Raw genomic sequence first — 18,944 nt, forward strand, 5'->3', positions numbered from 1 at the left:
AAGACTTCAAACTCTATGAGATTTTCTTAAAGGCACCAGCAATCATTATGATTCTGTGTAAATCTGAGCTACTTTGTGTCGCAAACTAATTATGTGACCATTTCTGGATTTTGTCCCTAGCTTGTTATCAAAGACTAATGTGGCTCAGCTGCATTAAATATATTTGTGGCCTCCATTAAGTAGATATAAGTCCTTGGCTGGCACTCTTGATAATATAACAACTCATTCTAATGATAAGAATTATTACAGTTTATTATTGCTTTGTAATAGTAAAGTAATATTTCTTATTGCTATTATTGTTCTACTGATTAGTCTACAGTTGAGTGGAAGATAGATTTTTACTGTACCTGGCTTTTGACACAGGATGTATTGAGTAATGGGAGGAATTATACAAAAAAAAGAAGAAACGATAACTGCACTGCAATAACATAGACAGAAGCTTAATGTGTAAAATAAGATAAAAATGATTCACATCCAGTCAATCTATAAAACAACTACGGTTAAATTTATGCTAAAATAGTGTTGCTACATTGTCATGTTATGCTACGTTAAAAGTTAATATACTATAGTCATACGCAGTCATGTTTTCAAAGCAAAGGAAAGAAACAGCATCAACGTCCTAATGTGTGGGTTTGTCTGGATGCAGGGACAAAACGTGGTGACTGGAAAAACGAATTAATTCCACAGTTTGCAGTGCCTTTTTGTTTCAGTGTAACATTTGTTATCATCCGCTGTGAGGAGTGGACACAAGGGTAAATATTTAACACAGGTCTTTGTCACACTGGTTAAATTTTACTCAGGTTACAACACACTAGAAAATACAGTTCATCAAGAAAAGAAAGTGTTCACAGGTGTATGTTCTGTCTTCACCCTCTAGGCGGAGCCAAAGAGCCATCAATCGTTCAAAAAAAGCCTCAAACCTTTCATTTCTTATCTGGGCGATCATGGGAGATATGTTCATCAACATACTGTACAGCAGTAGCACCAAAGTTATCTTACCAATAAAAGTAGAACTGTTGACACTGGCTGAAATAAGTAATATTGTTTTATTATTATAGCTATTGCTGTTGCTGCCAGCACACAGTTCAGGCCTACAATAGAGTGTCAGTGACCAGATTAACTAAACCACGAAGCATTGTCATCCACCCTAAAGACCGTAACTGAATTCATTCTCCTGGACTTTGTTCACATAACCACCTTCCTCACTTCCCATTATGTAAAGACGCCACAGAATTAAACAAGTGTTCATCTGCCATCTAGTGACAGAAGCACTAAGACAATAGTAAAAATACAAAGTCAATACAAAGCAATAAATCAAGTGTAGGTGACGTCCTATAGGATGATACAAGTCCTAAGCCTCAAACTATTTAGCATCAAACTCTATGTCACTCATATTTAGTTCAAAGAAACAAACTTTATTTTGTTTTAAACTTTGGTTATCACAGTTATAACACTGTTGATCAATTAAAAGCTAAACACAACTAATGAAGCTTCTCCATCAAATTAAGTGGAATTCGGTGCTGGTAAAGGACTTTTTGGCACTTGGAAATCATCCCTTACATGCAAAATAAAGTTGTAGCCATTATAGGGGTCCTGGCAAATGTACGTTCAGAACTTGAGGACTACTAATGAATCATGACATTTAATTTTTTTTTAAAAATGCAAAATGGGAAAAGCCAAATGTCTGTAACTGGACTCAGGAAGAATGGAGTATAAATGTTCATGTTTATTTCAACATGAGGGCACAAAATGACTGACTTACACATAATATAAATACAATCATAAATAAAGCAGTGTATAATCAATAAACCTAGTGTTTCATTTGCAAAACATAGTACAGTAGCTAAGTTTGCTTCTCTTTCCTCTGCAGTGCAGCTGCGTGCTTGTGACCTACAGAAACACATGAATCAATTAGTGATATTACCATGTTAACGGTATTCTTTCATTTCTCTGTAGGTTGAATGCTGAGCAGACAGTGATTATTGTTATTTAATAATTTAAGCATGATATGTAAGAATACCTTGCCTTAGGTAACATTTTCTGGATGTGGTGTTGGACCTTGTGGCATGTAAGTGCCTGCCACTCCCAAGTTTGGATATTCTAGGCAAAATAATAAGACAATGATGAAAATGTTGACATTTTAAGTGTTGGAAATCATTGCTGAAAAGACTAGATTTTTATAGGAAAACAGTAATGAATAAAACCAACAAAACACCTGTATTAGAGAAGTCAAAGAAAACCTCGTCAAAAGCTGTGAATCTTCTGTCAAAGGAATTCTTCCTTTTCCTAGAGTAGAGAAACAGTTTTTACCTTTACAAACACATCCTTTTGGTGGTGCAAAATATTGCAATGGGAAGTACATACAAATAAAGAATCAAAACCCACCAAACATTTACATATTTCTTTTTGATAACGACAGCAGTGATGATTGCAATCAAGAGCACAAGTGCTGCTGCCAGGGATCCGAACAGAGCTGCATAGAAACCTGGGCCCCAACGGAAGAGTTCACACTGTGGGCCATAAAACTGTTTGAAGCTGGACTCGAAGCATCTGGTTTGAAGGGACACGAGTGAATTACATAATGAAATAAACACTAGATATTTCATTTACATAATTATGAATACCCTTCAGAATCTAGTTTTGGCTCACCTGCAGATAGGCCCTTCAAAAATGTCATTTAGACACAGTCCATGCTGGTGACAGTAATCAGGATTTGTTTTGCAAGGCCCAGCGCACTGCCAATGACCATTGCTAATCACAGCCGTGTAATTAGCAAAGTAGCTGCAGTTAACATAGGGCCTTAGCTCAGTAATATCTGATTCATAAAAAAAATGTGTAGTTTTTATTTTGCATAAGCAGCATAATGCATATACATTAAATATGTAAATAGGAAGACACTGATGTTCAGTGCACTTACTGTTAATAACAGGCTGTTCGAAACTGACTCCATTTAGCTTAACACCGCTGTTATTAAAAGCCTGAGAAATCCTATTAAGGTTGTTTGTGTCATTTAGAATTCTTATTAATACTCCTTCAAGCTGAGTGTTGACAAACTGGATTTGAGTTTCATTGTTTGGATAAGTGTATTCTGCCAAACTCTCAGCAACCACACTTCCATTCCTGGAGAAGCACAATAAAAATGCATTACTAAAAGTAAACAACTTGCATGTGAGAAAATCTTTGAAAAAGGCAAATGAAACCTTACGATAACTTGACAACTTGTACTTTTTTAAAGGTTTGTGCATCTGCTTCTTTGCACAAAGCGGCAATCTGAAACATTGTCAATAAAAATTGTATTTTAGATTACATGACAAAGATAAAGTCAAAAGTAAGATTTGCTGTACATGGTATGAAAAATATAAAACCTGATATCAATTGACAATGAAAATCTAATTATACATTTAGCAACCACAGGACATTTTTAAATATTGTGCAATGACATTCCATGCTCTTTTGACACTACTGAATAACAAAAGAGTACAAACTAATGAATCTCTACCTCCAGTTCTAATGTGTTGATGAACTGCACTGATTGTGGTGAACTTAAATTGTTAAAAGCCGGCAGAAAAGTTGTCAGAATTTCCAAAATAAAATGAGATTTTCGAGATGGTATTACTCCAGTATCTGCAAAAAATTAGAACATTTTTATTGTAACAAGTAAAGGTGATTAAAGACACAATACAAAACATTGGAATTTTACCATGAACACAAACAATCACACACACACACACACACACACACACACACACACACACACACACACACACACACACACACACACACACACACACACACACACACACACACACACACACACACACGTGATAAAAAGAAAGACTCACTGATATTCACAGAGGTGTCATTGACTCCATATGAGCAGACGTCCCCAAACACAAACTCAAGACACTGGCAGTGACATTTACCCAGTGTGGTGTTAAATATGCAGGTACCGCCAATGCACTGACAGTCCTTGTCTGTACAGGGGGGAGTTGTAGATAGAGTTTCCAAAGTGTGGGTAGCATTTGAGAGAGGGGTACTGACAGTTGTTGAATAATTGAGTGTTATGGCAGTGCTAAATATTTCTGCTGAAGTTGAAGCCATTGATGTGGAAGGTTTTGTAGTCTGGGTGTTTGTAAAAGCTGAAGTTCTCCTGGTATTTACAGATGTTAAAGATGGTGAGTGCATAGATGGACCTGTCATGGTGACTGTCAAAGTATGTTCATTTGTAGATAAACTATTTTGACTGGTGGTCATTCCTGTTACCAGAGAAGTTGTAGACACATCTGGAGGTGCTGCAGACTCAGTCTGGCCATTTGTAGGTGAACTATTTTGATTGGTCGTCTGCCCAGTTACTGTAGAAGAAATTGAAGGTGCTGCAGACTCACTTGACACCGTGACCACTGTGACGGGTGTTGACAAAGAAGGCTCTGCTGATGGTATTACATGACCAGTAGATGTAGCCATTGTGGTTTCCTGTGAGGTTCCCTCACTTACAGGGAATGTGGTAGAGTTGTGTGACACGGTTGACTCACTGGTAGATGTGGAAGGAACTACTGGTAAGGAAACTGTGCCAACCGAAGGACTTTCAGTGGGTGTTTCTGTAGAGTCTGTCTTTGGAGTGGAGGGTGTTTCAATGGTATTCAGGGAGGTGAAAGATGTTGACGGTTGCATAGATGGACCGGTCATGGTGACTGGCATAGTCTGGCCATTTGTAGGTGAACTATTTTGATTGGTCGTCTGCCCAGTTACCGTAGAAGAAATTGAAGGTGCTGCAGACTCACTTGACACCGTGACCACTGTGACGGGTGTTGACACAGAAGTCTCTGCTAATGGTGTTAAATGACCAGTAGATGTAGTCATTGTGGGTTCCTGTGAGGTTCCCTCACTTATTGGAACGGTGGTAGACTTGTGTGACACTGTTGATTCACTGGTAGATGTGGAAGGAACTACTGGTGAGGAAACTGTGCCAGCAGAAGGACTTTCAGTGGGTGTTTCTGTAGAGTCTGTCTTTGGAGTGGTGGGTGTTTCAATGGTATTCAGGGAGGTAAAAGATGTTGACGGTTGCATAGATGGACCTGTCATGGTGACTGGCATAGTCTGGCCATTTGTAGGTGAACTATTTTGATTGGTCGTCTGCCCAGTTACTGTAGAAGAAATTGAAGGTGCTGCAGACTCACTTGACACCGTGACCACTGTGACGGGTGTTGACACAGAAGGCTCTGCTGATGGTATTACATGACCAGTAGATGTAGCCATTGTGGTTTCCTGTGAGGTTCCCTCACTTACTGGAACTGTGGTAGACTTGTGTGACACTGTTGATTCACTGGTAGATGTGGAAGTAACTACTGGTAAGGAAACTGTGCCAACCGAAGGACTTTCAGTGGGTGTTTCTGTAGAGTCTGTCTTTGGAGGGGTGGGTGTTTCAATGGTATTCAGGGAGGTGAAAGATGTTGACGGTTGCATAGATGGACCTGTCATGGTGACTGGCATAGTCTGGCCATTTGTAGGTGAACTATTTTGATTGGTCGTCTGCCCAGTTACTGTAGAAGAAATTGAAGGTGCTGCAGACTCACTTGACACTGTGACCACTGTGACGGGTGTTGACACAGAAGGCTCTGCTGATGGTATTACATGACCAGTAGATGTAGCCATTGTGGTTTCCTGTGAGGTTCCCTCACTTACAGGAAATGTGGTAGAGTTGTGTGACACGGTTGATTCACTGGTAGATGTGGAAGGAACTACTGGTAAGGAAACTGTGCCAACCGAAGGACTTTCAGTGGGTGTTTCTGTAGAGTCTGTCTTTGGAGTGGTGGGTGTTTCAATGGTATTCAGGGAGGTGAAAGATGTTGACGGTTGCATAGATGGACCTGTCATGGTGACTGGCATAGTCTGGCCATTCGTAGGTGAACTATTTTGATTGGTCGTCTGCCCAGTTACTGTAGAAGAAATTGAAGGTGCTGCAGACTCACTTGACACCGTGACCACTGTGACGGGTGTTGACACAGAAGGCTCTGCTGATGGTGTTAAATGACCAGTAGATGTAGTCATTGTGGTTTCCTGTGAGGTTCCCTCACTTATTGGAACTGTGGTAGACTTGTGTGACACTGTTGATTCACTGATAGATGTGGAAGGAACTACTGGTGAGGAAACTGTGCCAACTGAAGGAATTTCACTGGGTGTTTCTGTAGAGTCTGTCTTTGGAGTGGTTGGTGTTTCAATGGTATTCAGGGAGGTAAAAGATGTTGACGGTTGCATAGATGGACCTGTCATGGTGACTGGCATAGTCTGGCCATTCGTAGGTGAACTATTTTGATTGGTCGTCTGCCCAGTTACTGTAGAAGAAATTGAAGGTGCTGCAGACTCACTTGACACCGTGACCACTGTGACGGGTGTTGACACAGAAGTCTCTGCTGATGGTGTTAAATGACCAGTAGATGTAATCATTGTGGTTTCCTGTGAGGTTCCCTCACTTACTGGAACTGTGGTAGACTTGTGTGACACTGTTGATTCACTGGTAGATGTGGAAGGAACTACTGGTAAGGAAACTGTGCCAATCGAAGGACTTTCAGTGGGTGTTTCTGTAGAGTCTGTCTTTGGAGTGGTTGGTGTTTCAATGGTATTCAGGGAGGTAAAAGATGTTGACGGTTGCATAGATGGACCTGTCATGGTGACTGGCATAGTCTGGCCATTTGTAGGTGAACTATTTTGATTGGTCGTCTGCCCAGTTACTGTAGAAGAAATTGAAGGTGCTGCAGACTCACTTGACACCGTGACCACTGTGACGGGTGTTGACACAGAAGACTCTGCTGATGGTATTACATGACCAGTAGATGTAGCCATTGTGGTTTCCTGTGAGGTTCCCTCACTTACAGGAAATGTGGTAGAGTTGTGTGACACGGTTGATTCACTGGTAGATGTGGAAGGAACTACTGGTGAGGAAACTGTGCCAGCAGAAGGACTTTCAGTGGGTGTTTCTGTAGAGTCTGTCTTTGGAGTGGTGGGTGTTTCAATGGTATTCAGGGAGGTGAAAGATGTTGATGATTCCATAGATGGACCTGTCATGGTGACTGGCATAGTCTGGTCATGCGTAGGTGAACTATTTTGATTGGTCGTCTGCCCAGTTACTGTAGAAGAAATTGAAGGTGCTGCAGACTCACTTGACACCGTGACCACTGTGACGGGTGTTGACACAGAAGGCTCTGCTGATGGTATTACATGACCAGTAGATGTAGCCATTGTGGTTTCCTGTGAGGTTCCCTCACTTACAGGAAATGTGGTAGAGTTGTGTGACACGGTTGATTCACTGGTAGATGTGGAAGGAACTACTGGTAAGGAAACTGTGCCAACTGAAGGACTTTCAGTGGGTTTTTCTGTAGAGTCTGTCTTTGGAGTGGTGGGTGTTTCAATGGTATTCAGGGAGGTGAAAGATGTTGATGATTCCATAGATGGACCTGTCATGGTGACTGGCATAGTCTGGTCATGCGTAGGTGAACTATTTTGATTGGTCGTCTGCCCAGTTACTGTAGAAGAAATTGAAGGTGCTGCAGACTCACTTGACACTGTGACCACTGTGACGGGTGTTGACAAAGAAGGCTCTGCTGATGGTATTACATGACCAGTAGATGTAGCCATTGTGGTTTCCTGTGAGGTTCCCTCACTTACAGGAAATGTGGTAGAGTTGTGTGACACGGTTGATTCACTGGTAGATGTGGAAGGAACTACTGGTGAGGAAACTGTGCCAGCAGAAGGACTTTCAGTGGGTGTTTCTGTAGAGTCTGTCTTTGGAGTGGTGGGTGTTTCAATGGTATTCAGGGAGGTGAAAGATGTTGATGATTCCATAGATGGACCTGTCATGGTGACTGGCATAGTCTGGTCATGCGTAGGTGAACTATTTTGATTGGTCGTCTGCCCAGTTACTGTAGAAGAAATTGAAGGTGCTGCAGACTCACTTGACACCATGACCACTGTGACGGGTGTTGACACAGAAGTCTCTGCTGATGGTATTACATGACCAGTAGATGTAGCCATTGTGGTTTCCTGTGAGGTTCCCTCACTTACAGGAAATGTGGTAGAGTTGTGTGACACGGTTGATTCACTGGTAGATGTGGAAGGAACTACTGGTGAGGAAACTGTGCCAATCGAAGGACTTTCAGTGGGTGTTTCTGTAGAGTCTGTCTTTGGAGTGGTGGGTGTTTCAATGGTATTCAGGGAGGTGAAAGATGTTAATGATTCCATAGATGGACCGGTCATGGTGACTGGCATAGTCTGGCCATTTGTAGGTGAACTATTTTGATTGGTCGTCTGCCCAGTTACTGTAGAAGAAATTGAAGGTGCTGCAGACTCACTTGACACTGTGACCACTGTGACGGGTGTTGACACAGAAGGCTCTGCTGATGGTATTACATGACCAGTAGATGTAGTCATTGTGGTTTCCTGTGAGGTTCCCTCACTTACAGGAAATGTGGTAGAGTTGTGTGACACGGTTGATTCACTGGTAGATGTGGAAGGAACTACTGGTAAGGAAACTGTGCCAACCGAAGGACTTTCAGTGGGTGTTTCTGTAGAGTCTGTCTTTGGAGTGGTGGGTGTTTCAATGGTATTCAGGGAGGTAAAAGATGTTGACGGTTGCATAGATGGACCGGTCATGGTGACTGGCATAGTCTGGCCATTTGTAGGTGAACTATTTTGATTGGTCGTCTGCCCAGTTACTGTAGAAGAAATTGAAGGTGCTGCAGACTCACTTGACACCGTGACCACTGTGACGGGTGTTGACACAGAAGTCTCTGCTGATGGTGTTAAATGACCAGTAGATGTAGTCATTGTGGTTTCCTGTGAGGTTCCCTCACTTATTGGAACTGTGGTAGACTTGTGTGACACTGTTGATTCACTGGTAGATGTGGAAGGAACTACTGGTGAGGAAACTGTGCCAATCGAAGGACTTTCAGTGGGTGTTTCTGTAGAGTCTGTCTTTGGAGCAGTGGGTGTTTCAATGGTATTGAGGGAGGTGAAAGATGTTGACGGTTGCATAGATGGACCTGTAATGGTGACTGGCATAGTCTGGCCATTTGTAGGTGAACTATTTTGATTGGTCGTCTGCCCAGTTACTATAGAAGAAATTGAAGGTGCTGCAGACTCACTTGACACCGTGACCACTGTGACGGGTGTTGACACAGAAGTCTCTGCTGATGGTGTTAAATGACCAGTAGATGTAATCATTGTGGTTTCCTGTGAGGTTCCCTCACTTACTGGAACTGTGGTAGACTTGTGTGACACTGTTGATTCACTGGTAGATGTGGAAGGAACTACTGGTGAGGAAACTGTGCCAATCGAAGGACTTTCAGTGGGTGTTTCTGTAGAGTCTGTCTTTGGAGTGGTGGGTGTTTCAATGGTATTCAGGGAGGTAAAAGATGTTGACGGTTGCATAGATGGACCTGTCATGGTGACTGGCATAGTCTGGCCATTTGTAGGTGAACTATTTTGATTGGTCGTCTGCCCAGTTACTGTAGAAGAAATTGAAGGTGCTGCAGACTCACTTGACACCGTGACCACTGTGACGGGTGTTGACACAGAAGGCTCTGCTGATGGTATTACATGACCAGTAGATGTAGCCATTGTGGTTTCCTGTGAGGTTCCCTCACTTACAGGAAATGTGGTAGAGTTGTGTGACACGGTTGATTCACTGGTAGATGTGGAAGGAACTACTGGTAAGGAAACTGTGCCAACTGAAGGACTTTCAGTGGGTTTTTCTGTAGAGTCTGTCTTTGGAGTGGTGGGTGTTTCAATGGTATTCAGGGAGGTGAAAGATGTTGACGGTTGCATAGATGGACCTGTCATGGTGACTGGCATAGTTTGGCCATTTGTAGGTGAACTATTTTGATTGGTCGTCTGCCCAGTTACTGTAGAAGAAATTGAAGGTGCTGCAGACTCACTTGACACCGTGACCACTGTGACGGGTGTTGACACAGAAGACTCTGCTGATGGTATTACATGACCAGTAGATGTAGCCATTGTGGTTTCCTGTGAGGTTCCCTCACTTACAGGAAATGTGGTAGAGTTGTGTGACACGGTTGATTCACTGGTAGATGTGGAAGGAACTACTGGTGAGGAAACTGTGCCAGCAGAAGGACTTTCAGTGGGTGTTTCTGTAGAGTCTGTCTTTGGAGTGGTGGGTGTTTCAATGGTATTCAGGGAGGTGAAAGATGTTGATGATTCCATAGATGGACCTGTCATGGTGACTGGCATAGTCTGGTCATGCGTAGGTGAACTATTTTGATTGGTCGTCTGCCCAGTTACTGTAGAAGAAATTGAAGGTGCTGCAGACTCACTTGACACTGTGACCACTGTGACGGGTGTTGACAAAGAAGGCTCTGCTGATGGTATTACATGACCAGTAGATGTAGCCATTGTGGTTTCCTGTGAGGTTCCCTCACTTACAGGAAATGTGGTAGAGTTGTGTGACACGGTTGATTCACTGGTAGATGTGGAAGGAACTACTGGTGAGGAAACTGTGCCAGCAGAAGGACTTTCAGTGGGTGTTTCTGTAGAGTCTGTCTTTGGAGTGGTGGGTGTTTCAATGGTATTCAGGGAGGTGAAAGATGTTGATGATTCCATAGATGGACCTGTCATGGTGACTGGCATAGTCTGGTCATGCGTAGGTGAACTATTTTGATTGGTCGTCTGCCCAGTTACTGTAGAAGAAATTGAAGGTGCTGCAGACTCACTTGACACCATGACCACTGTGACGGGTGTTGACACAGAAGTCTCTGCTGATGGTATTACATGACCAGTAGATGTAGCCATTGTGGTTTCCTGTGAGGTTCCCTCACTTACAGGAAATGTGGTAGAGTTGTGTGACACGGTTGATTCACTGGTAGATGTGGAAGGAACTACTGGTGAGGAAACTGTGGCAATCGAAGGACTTTCAGTGGGTGTTTCTGTAGAGTCTGTCTTTGGAGTGGTGGGTGTTTCAATGGTATTCAGGGAGGTGAAAGATGTTAATGATTCCATAGATGGACCGGTCATGGTGACTGGCATAGTCTGGCCATTTGTAGGTGAACTATTTTGATTGGTCGTCTGCCCAGTTACTGTAGAAGAAATTGAAGGTGCTGCAGACTCACTTGACACTGTGACCACTGTGACGGGTGTTGACACAGAAGGCTCTGCTGATGGTATTACATGACCAGTAGATGTAGTCATTGTGGTTTCCTGTGAGGTTCCCTCACTTACAGGAAATGTGGTAGAGTTGTGTGACACGGTTGATTCACTGGTAGATGTGGAAGGAACTACTGGTAAGGAAACTGTGCCAACCGAAGGACTTTCAGTGGGTGTTTCTGTAGAGTCTGTCTTTGGAGTGGTGGGTGTTTCAATGGTATTCAGGGAGGTAAAAGATGTTGACGGTTGCATAGATGGACCGGTCATGGTGACTGGCATAGTCTGGCCATTTGTAGGTGAACTATTTTGATTGGTCGTCTGCCCAGTTACTGTAGAAGAAATTGAAGGTGCTGCAGACTCACTTGACACCGTGACCACTGTGACGGGTGTTGACACAGAAGTCTCTGCTGATGGTGTTAAATGACCAGTAGATGTAGTCATTGTGGTTTCCTGTGAGGTTCCCTCACTTATTGGAACTGTGGTAGACTTGTGTGACACTGTTGATTCACTGGTAGATGTGGAAGGAACTACTGGTGAGGAAACTGTGCCAACTGAAGGAATTTCACTGGGTGTTGCTGTAGAGTCTGTCTTTGGAGTGGTGGGTGTTTCAATGGTACTCAGGGAGGTAAAAGATGTCGACGGTTGCATAGATGGACCTGTCATGGTGACTGGCATAGTTTGGCCATTCGTAGGTGAACTATTTTGATTGGTCGTCTGCCCAGTTACTGTAGAAGAAATTGAAGGTGCTGCAGACTCACTTGACACCGTGACCACTGTGACGGGTGTTGACACAGAAGGCTCTGCTGATGGTATTACATGACCAGTAGATGTAGCCATTGTGGTTTCCTGTGAGGTTCCCTCACTTACTGGAACTGTGGTAGACTTGTGTGACACTGTTGATTCACTGGTAGATGTGGAAGGAACTACTGGTGAGGAAACTGTGCCAATCGAAGGACTTTCAGTGGGTGTTTCTGTAGAGTCTGTCTTTGGAGTGGTGGGTGTTTCAATGGTATTCAGGGAGGTGAAAGATGTGGACGATTCCATAGATGGACCTGTCATGGTGACTGGCATAGTCTGGCCATTTGTAGGTGAACTATTTTGATTGGTCGTCTGCCCAGTTACTGTAGAAGAAATTGAAAGTGCTGCAGACTCACTTGACACCGTGACCACTGTGACGGGTGTTGACAAAGAAGGCTCTGCTGATGGTATTACATGACCAGTAGATGTAGCCATTGTGGTTTCCTGTGAGGTTCCCTCACTTACAGAAAATGTGGTAGAGTTGTGTGACACGGTTGATTCACTGGTAGATGTGGAAGGAACTACTGGTAAGGAAACTGTGCCAACCGAAGGACTTTCAGTGGGTGATACTGTAGAGTCTGTCTTTGGAGTGGTGGGTGTTTCAATGGTATTCAGGGAGGTGAAAGATGTTGACGGTTGCATAGATGGACCTGTCATGGTGACTGGCATAGTTTGGCCATTTGAAGGTGAACTATTTTGATTGGTCGTCTGCCCAGTTACTGTAGAAGAAATTGAAGGTGCTGCAGACTCACTTGACACTGTGACCACTGTGACGGGTGTTGACACAGAAGGCTCTGCTGATGGTATTACATGACCAGTAGATGTAGCCATTGTGGTTTCCTGTGAGGTTCCCTCACTTACAGGAAATGTGGTAGAGTTGTGTGACACGGTTGATTCACTGGTAGATGTGGAAGGAACTACTGGTGAGGAAACTGTGCCAGCAGAAGGACTTTCAGTGGGTGTTTCTGTAGAGTCTGTCTTTGGAGTGGTGGGTGTTTCAATGGTATTCAGGGAGGTAAAAGATGTTGACGGTTGCATAGATGGACCTGTCATGGTGACTGGCATAGTCTGGCCATTCGTAGGTGAACTATTTTGATTGGTCGTCTGCCCAGTTACTGTAGAAGAAATTGAAGGTGCTGCAGACTCACTTGGCACTGTGACCACTGTGACGGGTGTTGACACAGAAGGCTCTGCTGATGGTATTACATGACCAGTAGATGTAGCCATTGTGGTTTCCTGTGAGGTTCCCTCACTTACTGGAACTGTGGTAGACTTGTGTGACACTGTTGATTCACTGGTAGATGTGGAAGGAACTACTGGTGAGGAAACTGTGCCAATCGAAGGACTTTCAGTGGGTGTTTCTGTAGAGTCTGTCTTTGGAGTGGTGGGTGTTTCAATGGTATTCAGGGAGGTGAAAGATGTGGACGATTCCATAGATGGACCTGTCATGGTGACTGGCATAGTCTGGCCATTTGGAGGTGAACTATTTTGATTGGTCGTCTGCCCAGTTACTGTTGAAGAAATTGAAAGTGCTGCAGACTCACTTGACACCGTGACCACTGTGACGGGTGTTGACAAAGAAGGCTCTGCTGATGGTATTACATGACCAGTAGATGTAGCCATTGTGGTTTCCTGTGAGGTTCCCTCACTTACAGGAAATGTGGTAGAGTTGTGTGACACGGTTGATTCACTGGTAGATGTGGAAGGAACTACTGGTAAGGAAACTGTGCCAACCGAAGGACTTTCAGTGGGTGATACTGTAGAGTCTGTCTTTGGAGTGGTGGGTGTTTCAATGGTATTCAGGGAGGTGAAAGATGTTGACGGTTGCATAGATGGACCTGTCATGGTGACTGGCATAGTCTGGCCATTTGTAGGTGAACTATTTTGATTGGTCGTCTGCCCAGTTACTGTAGAAGAAATTGAAGGTGCTGCAGACTCACTTGACACTGTGACCACTGTGACGGGTGTTGACACAGAAGGCTCTGCTGATGGTATTACATGACCAGTAGATGTAGCCATTGTGGTTCCCTGTGAGGTTCCCTCACTTACAGGAAATGTGGTAGAGTTGTGTGACACGGTTGATTCACTGGTAGATGTGGAAGGAACTACTGGTGAGGAAACTGTGCCAGCAGAAGGACTTTCAGTGGGTGTTTCTGAAGAGTCTGTCTTTGGAGTGGTGAGTGTTTCAATGGTATTCAGGGAGGTGAAACATGTTGATGATTCCATAGATGGACCGGTCATGGTGACTGGCATAGTCTGGCCATTTGTAGGTGAACTATTTTGATTGGTCGTCTGCCCAGTTACTGTAGAAGAAATTGAAGGTGCTGCAGACTCACTTGACACTGTGACCACTGTGACGGGTGTTGACACAGAAGGCTCTGCTGATGGTATTACATGACCAGTAGATGTAGCCATTGTGGTTCCCTGTGAGGTTCCCTCACTTACAGGAAATGTGGTAGAGTTGTGTGACACGGTTGATTCACTGGTAGATGTGGAAGGAATTACTGGTGAGGAAACTGTGCCAGCAGAAGGACTTTCAGTGGGTGTTTCTGTAGATTCTGTCTTTGGAGTGGTGGGTGTTTCAATGGTATTCAGGGAGGTAAAAGATGTTGACGGTTGCATAGATGGACCTGTCATGGTGACTGGCATAGTCTGGCCATTTGTAGGTGAACTCTTTTGATTGGTCGTCTGCCCAGTTACTGTAGAAGAAATTGAAGGTGCTGCAGACTCACTTGACACCGTGACCACTGTGACGGGTGTTGACACAGAAGTCTCTGCTGATGGTGTTAAATGACCAGTAGATGTAATGATTGTGGTTTCCTGTGAGGTTCCCTCACTTACTGGAACTGTGGTGGACTTGTGTGACACTGTTGATTCACTGGTAGATGTGGAAGGAACTACTGGTGAGGAAACTGTGCCAGCAGAAGGACTTTCAGTGGGTGTTTCTGTAGAGTCTGTCTTTGGAGTGGTGGGTGTTTCAATGGTATTCAGGGAGGTGAAAGATGTTGATGATTCCATAGATGGACCGGTCATGGTGACTGGCATAGTCTGGCCATTCGTAGGTGAACTATTTTGATTGGTCGTCTGCCCAGTTACTGTAGAAGAACTTGAAGGTGCTGCAGACTCACTTGACACTGTGACCACTGTGACGGGTGTTGACACAGAAGGCTCTGCTGATGGTATTACATGACCAGTAGATGTAGCCATTGTGGTTCCCTGTGAGGTTCCCTCACTTACAGGAAATGTGGTAGAGTTGTGTGACACGGTTGATTCACTGGTAGATGTGGAAGGAACTACTGGTGAGGAAACTGTGCCAGCAGAAGGACTTTCAGTGGGTGTTTCTGAAGAGTCTGTCTTTGGAGTGGTGAGTGTTTCAATGGTATTCAGGGAGGTGAAACATGTTGATGATTCCATAGATGGACCGGTCATGGTGACTGGCATAGTCTGGCCATTTGTAGGTGAACTATTTTGATTGGTCGTCTGCCCAGTTACTGTAGAAGAAATTGAAGGTGCTGCAGACTCACTTGACACTGTGACCACTGTGACGGGTGTTGACACAGAAGGCTCTGCTGATGGTATTACATGACCAGTAGATGTAGCCATTGTGGTTTCCTGTGAGGTTCCCTCACTTACAGGAAATGTGGTAGAGTTGTGTGACACGGTTGATTCACTGGTAGATGTGGAAGGAACTACTGGTGAGGAAACTGTGCCAGCAGAAGGACTTTCAGTGGGTGTTTCTGTAGATTCTGTCTTTGGAGTGGTGGGTGTTTCAATGGTATTCAGGGAGGTGAAAGATGTTGATGATTCCATAGATGGACCTGTCATGGTGACTGGCATAGTCTGGCCATTCGTAGGTGAACTATTTTGAATGGTCGTCTGCCCAGTTACCGTAGAAGAAATTGAAGGTGCTGCAGACTTACTTGACACCGTGACGGGTGTTGACACAGAAGTCTCTGCTGATGGTGTTTCATGACCAGTAGATGTAGCCATTGTGGTTTCCTGTGAGGTTCCCACACTTATTTGAAGTATGGTAGACATGTATGACACTGTTGATTCACTGGTAGATGTGGAAGGAACTACTGGTGAGGAAACTGTGCCAATCGAAGGACTTTCAGTGTTTTTTTCTGCAGAGTCTGTCTTTGGACTGGTGGGTGTTTCAATGGTATTCAGGGAGGTGAAAGATGTTGATGATTCCATAGATGGACCTGTCATGGTGACTGGCATAGTCTTTTCAGTGGGTGTTTCTGTAGATTGGGTGTCTGGAATGGTTGTTTCTCCACTTTTTATTTCAATAAAATTAGATAACAATGACCTAGCAGATTGGGTTTTTTCATTGGATGTTGAAACCATGTTTGAATGTTTGGCTGAGGATAGAGTTTCCAAGTTTATTTCGTTTAGTTCTATATTTTCAAATATTGAAGCTATTGCAGAAGATGATTCAGTTGTCTCAGTTTGTTTTACACCAGTCAAGGACACAGTGTTTTGCTTGTCGGACTTGGACATCGTAGACATTTTCTTGATCGTTGGGGTTGTGCTATAAGTTCCTTGTATCGGCTCATTTGTTCCAGAAGGCGTGTACATGAAGTGTGTTATCAATGAATGAATCGTATTCCGCATACTAGGAAAATATTTTACTGTTGACAAAGCATCAGTAGTGCTATATGAGGGCGTGTCTTCTTTTGTTGTTTTTAAAGTTGTTTTTTCGGTTGACTTTTTTTCAAATTCAGGGTTAATTGATTTTGTGAGATTTAAAGTTATGGTGTTCGTATTTTGTGTTGTGCTGTTAATATTTTCCATTAATTCTACAGATTTATCTGTTAGATTTATATTTAATTTCGTGTTCTCTTCTTGGCCCAGTATCTCTGTTTTCCTCAACGTGTCCCCAGTTTGATCTTGTTTTACATTTTTATCTCCTGTCAAAAAAGTTGAGATCAGTCGATAATATTTGTCAAAGAATCTTCCATCAAAGCAAAGTTAATACAAAAATGTTCAAATACATGTGCACTCTCTAAGAACTCCAGAATGTTATATAGAATTGACATATTCTTGCTGTATGTGGTCAAATGTAACTTCTGTAAAAAGTTGTATTCATACAATGTATTAACTGGCATCATTATATTCAGGTTATAATATATAATATTTGTCATTTATAATTATGTCATTTAACTTGCAATATCTAAAATAATGTCCATTAACAAGATAATTCACAGTTGCTACAAATCATAGTTAACTATAAACTGTAGTATGATAATCATAATGTTATCATACATACTATTATCATTATTATGTTTAAAATATATTTCTATACATATGCCTAACGGTGCTCATAGGCATTTCATTTACTAACGAATTAACGAATTTACCCGCAAAATCAATAGATTTTTAAAAAAAGTATGTCAAAGCACTATAAATACATTGATATCACCAGCCATTCTATAGATTATTACATGCAAAATAATTCTTAAATAAACTGTGGTGAGTATATCTGATCTCGGTTACAAAAGTTAGAGACTTACCACTTGATTGTGTTAAAAACACACACAATGAAATGACTACAATGACCACAATAGCGAGGATTATCAGAAAGGTGGAGAGCCGCCTCCAGTTACAGGATCCAGAGTAAATCCACTTTTTCATTGTTCCGTAAATTCATCTAACATAACGTCTCAACTACTTTAATCTCTTTAACTTGATGCAGCATTAGGTACTATAACTTGTTTTGTAATTTACAGTCCTGTAGCAGACCGACACTCCTGATGCAGTTATTGTTGTTGAACTGGAAACTAGGTTTGAGCCTGATCTCTTTTGTAAGCCACATAAACATTTGCCACTATCAGAAGTCAGATTGCCTCTTATGTGTCATCCACGATTAACTGTTAAACTGGGTTAGTGATCTAGAGCCCTCCCTAAGCAAACGTTTCATGTATTCTGACTTAGTGCTGCAGGGATCTGTAAAGTAATAAAGTATTAGCACACCCTGTATAAGTCTGTTTACAAAGGTCTACATTACAGTGAAATGCTTAAGCAGTAAAAGATGAGTGAGGTGGGGTGGCTGTAATTCTCACGAAAAGATACTGTACTACACAATCTTAGACCATAAATCATCGATATTCAGTTTCACTAGTGATGTTTAACCGCTTGGACTACCTCTGCCAGTGTCACCAAGAACTTTACTTCTTAACATAGCATTTGAAAAGTCTGAGCCTTTTTTCAGCAATACCAAAAAAAGTGTTAATTAGACTGTTAAACAATATTGCAGGAGGGTTAGTATCATCAGACTAAAAACAGCTTTGAACACATTTCTCTTGACTTAAAACCACATTTGGGTGATACAGTCCACACCTTTGTTTGATCATAGGAAAATCATTCTTCAAATAGTACGTGACAAAAACTAATCATTTCCTGCTCACATCGTGGTAGACTGGAATGATTTTGCAATACATTTGAAACTATCTGTGCCTTCTTTTAACAACAATATATATATATATATATATATAGTATATATATATATATACGTTATTATGAACACATTGTTTTAGCAACTGCACTCAGAGGAAATGCTGACTGTAAGGTTTCATACACTGCTGCTTAAGTGTATTTATAAATGCTCAGTAAATCTGTATATCGAAGACACTAATTTTGTGCCAGTCATCAATAAATGAAGCAATACCAAGAGAAGAGATATTTTGTAGGCACATGTAAGGACACGTTTCTGACAAGCACTGAGGATATATGCTGTAAACTATTTAACTATGAAGCATTTCAATTACAGCTGTTCCTGACAACACATCTGAGCTTTTGGGAACAGAAAGTCTAATGAATGAAGTGTAGCAACAAAAAAACACAGCGTATTATACATTGTGTTTGTGTGATATCTCTGTACTGTTACAAGAGGTTCTCATTAATTTGCCTGCCAGCTTGTAGATAATGTCCCATGACCACGTCTTGAACATGTTTTCCTCCTTTTTATCAGATCAACCCAGTTCAGTAACTGA

The 18,944-nt window shown here is 42.4% G+C and overlaps 2 protein-coding genes across 3 annotated transcripts; both read right to left on the bottom strand.

Moving 5' to 3' along the window:
- Positions 1-801: 801 nt before the first annotated feature.
- LOC114855003 (mucin-2) lies at positions 802-6,793 on the bottom strand. 2 transcript variants are annotated; one of them, XM_055509100.1, is made up of 9 exons: positions 3,843-6,793; positions 3,500-3,624; positions 3,206-3,270; positions 2,918-3,120; positions 2,650-2,815; positions 2,386-2,550; positions 2,216-2,286; positions 2,026-2,100; positions 802-1,890 (listed from the first exon to the last, which is right to left on the bottom strand). In XM_055509100.1, exons 1-8 carry the CDS (start codon positions 6,676-6,678, stop codon positions 2,027-2,029), a joined length of 3,705 nt encoding a protein of 1,234 aa, XP_055365075.1. In that variant the 5' UTR covers positions 6,679-6,793; the 3' UTR covers positions 802-1,890; position 2,026. The 2 variants fall into 2 exon arrangements, with proteins under 2 accessions (XP_055365075.1, XP_029005482.3); XM_029149649.3 differs by having other exon boundaries at positions 2,021-2,100.
- LOC129604139 (mucin-2-like) lies at positions 6,701-18,347 on the bottom strand. The gene is made up of 4 exons (XM_055509116.1): positions 17,466-18,347; positions 15,870-16,862; positions 6,797-9,896; positions 6,701-6,728 (listed from the first exon to the last, which is right to left on the bottom strand). The coding sequence occupies exons 1-4, from the start codon at positions 17,584-17,586 to the stop codon at positions 6,701-6,703; spliced, it is 4,242 nt and encodes a 1,413-aa protein (XP_055365091.1). The 5' UTR covers positions 17,587-18,347.
- Positions 18,348-18,944: the final 597 nt, after the last annotated feature.

This window comes from Betta splendens, chromosome 5, assembly GCF_900634795.4.
Source record: "Betta splendens chromosome 5, fBetSpl5.4, whole genome shotgun sequence".
NCBI lineage: Eukaryota > Metazoa > Chordata > Actinopteri > Anabantiformes > Osphronemidae > Betta > Betta splendens.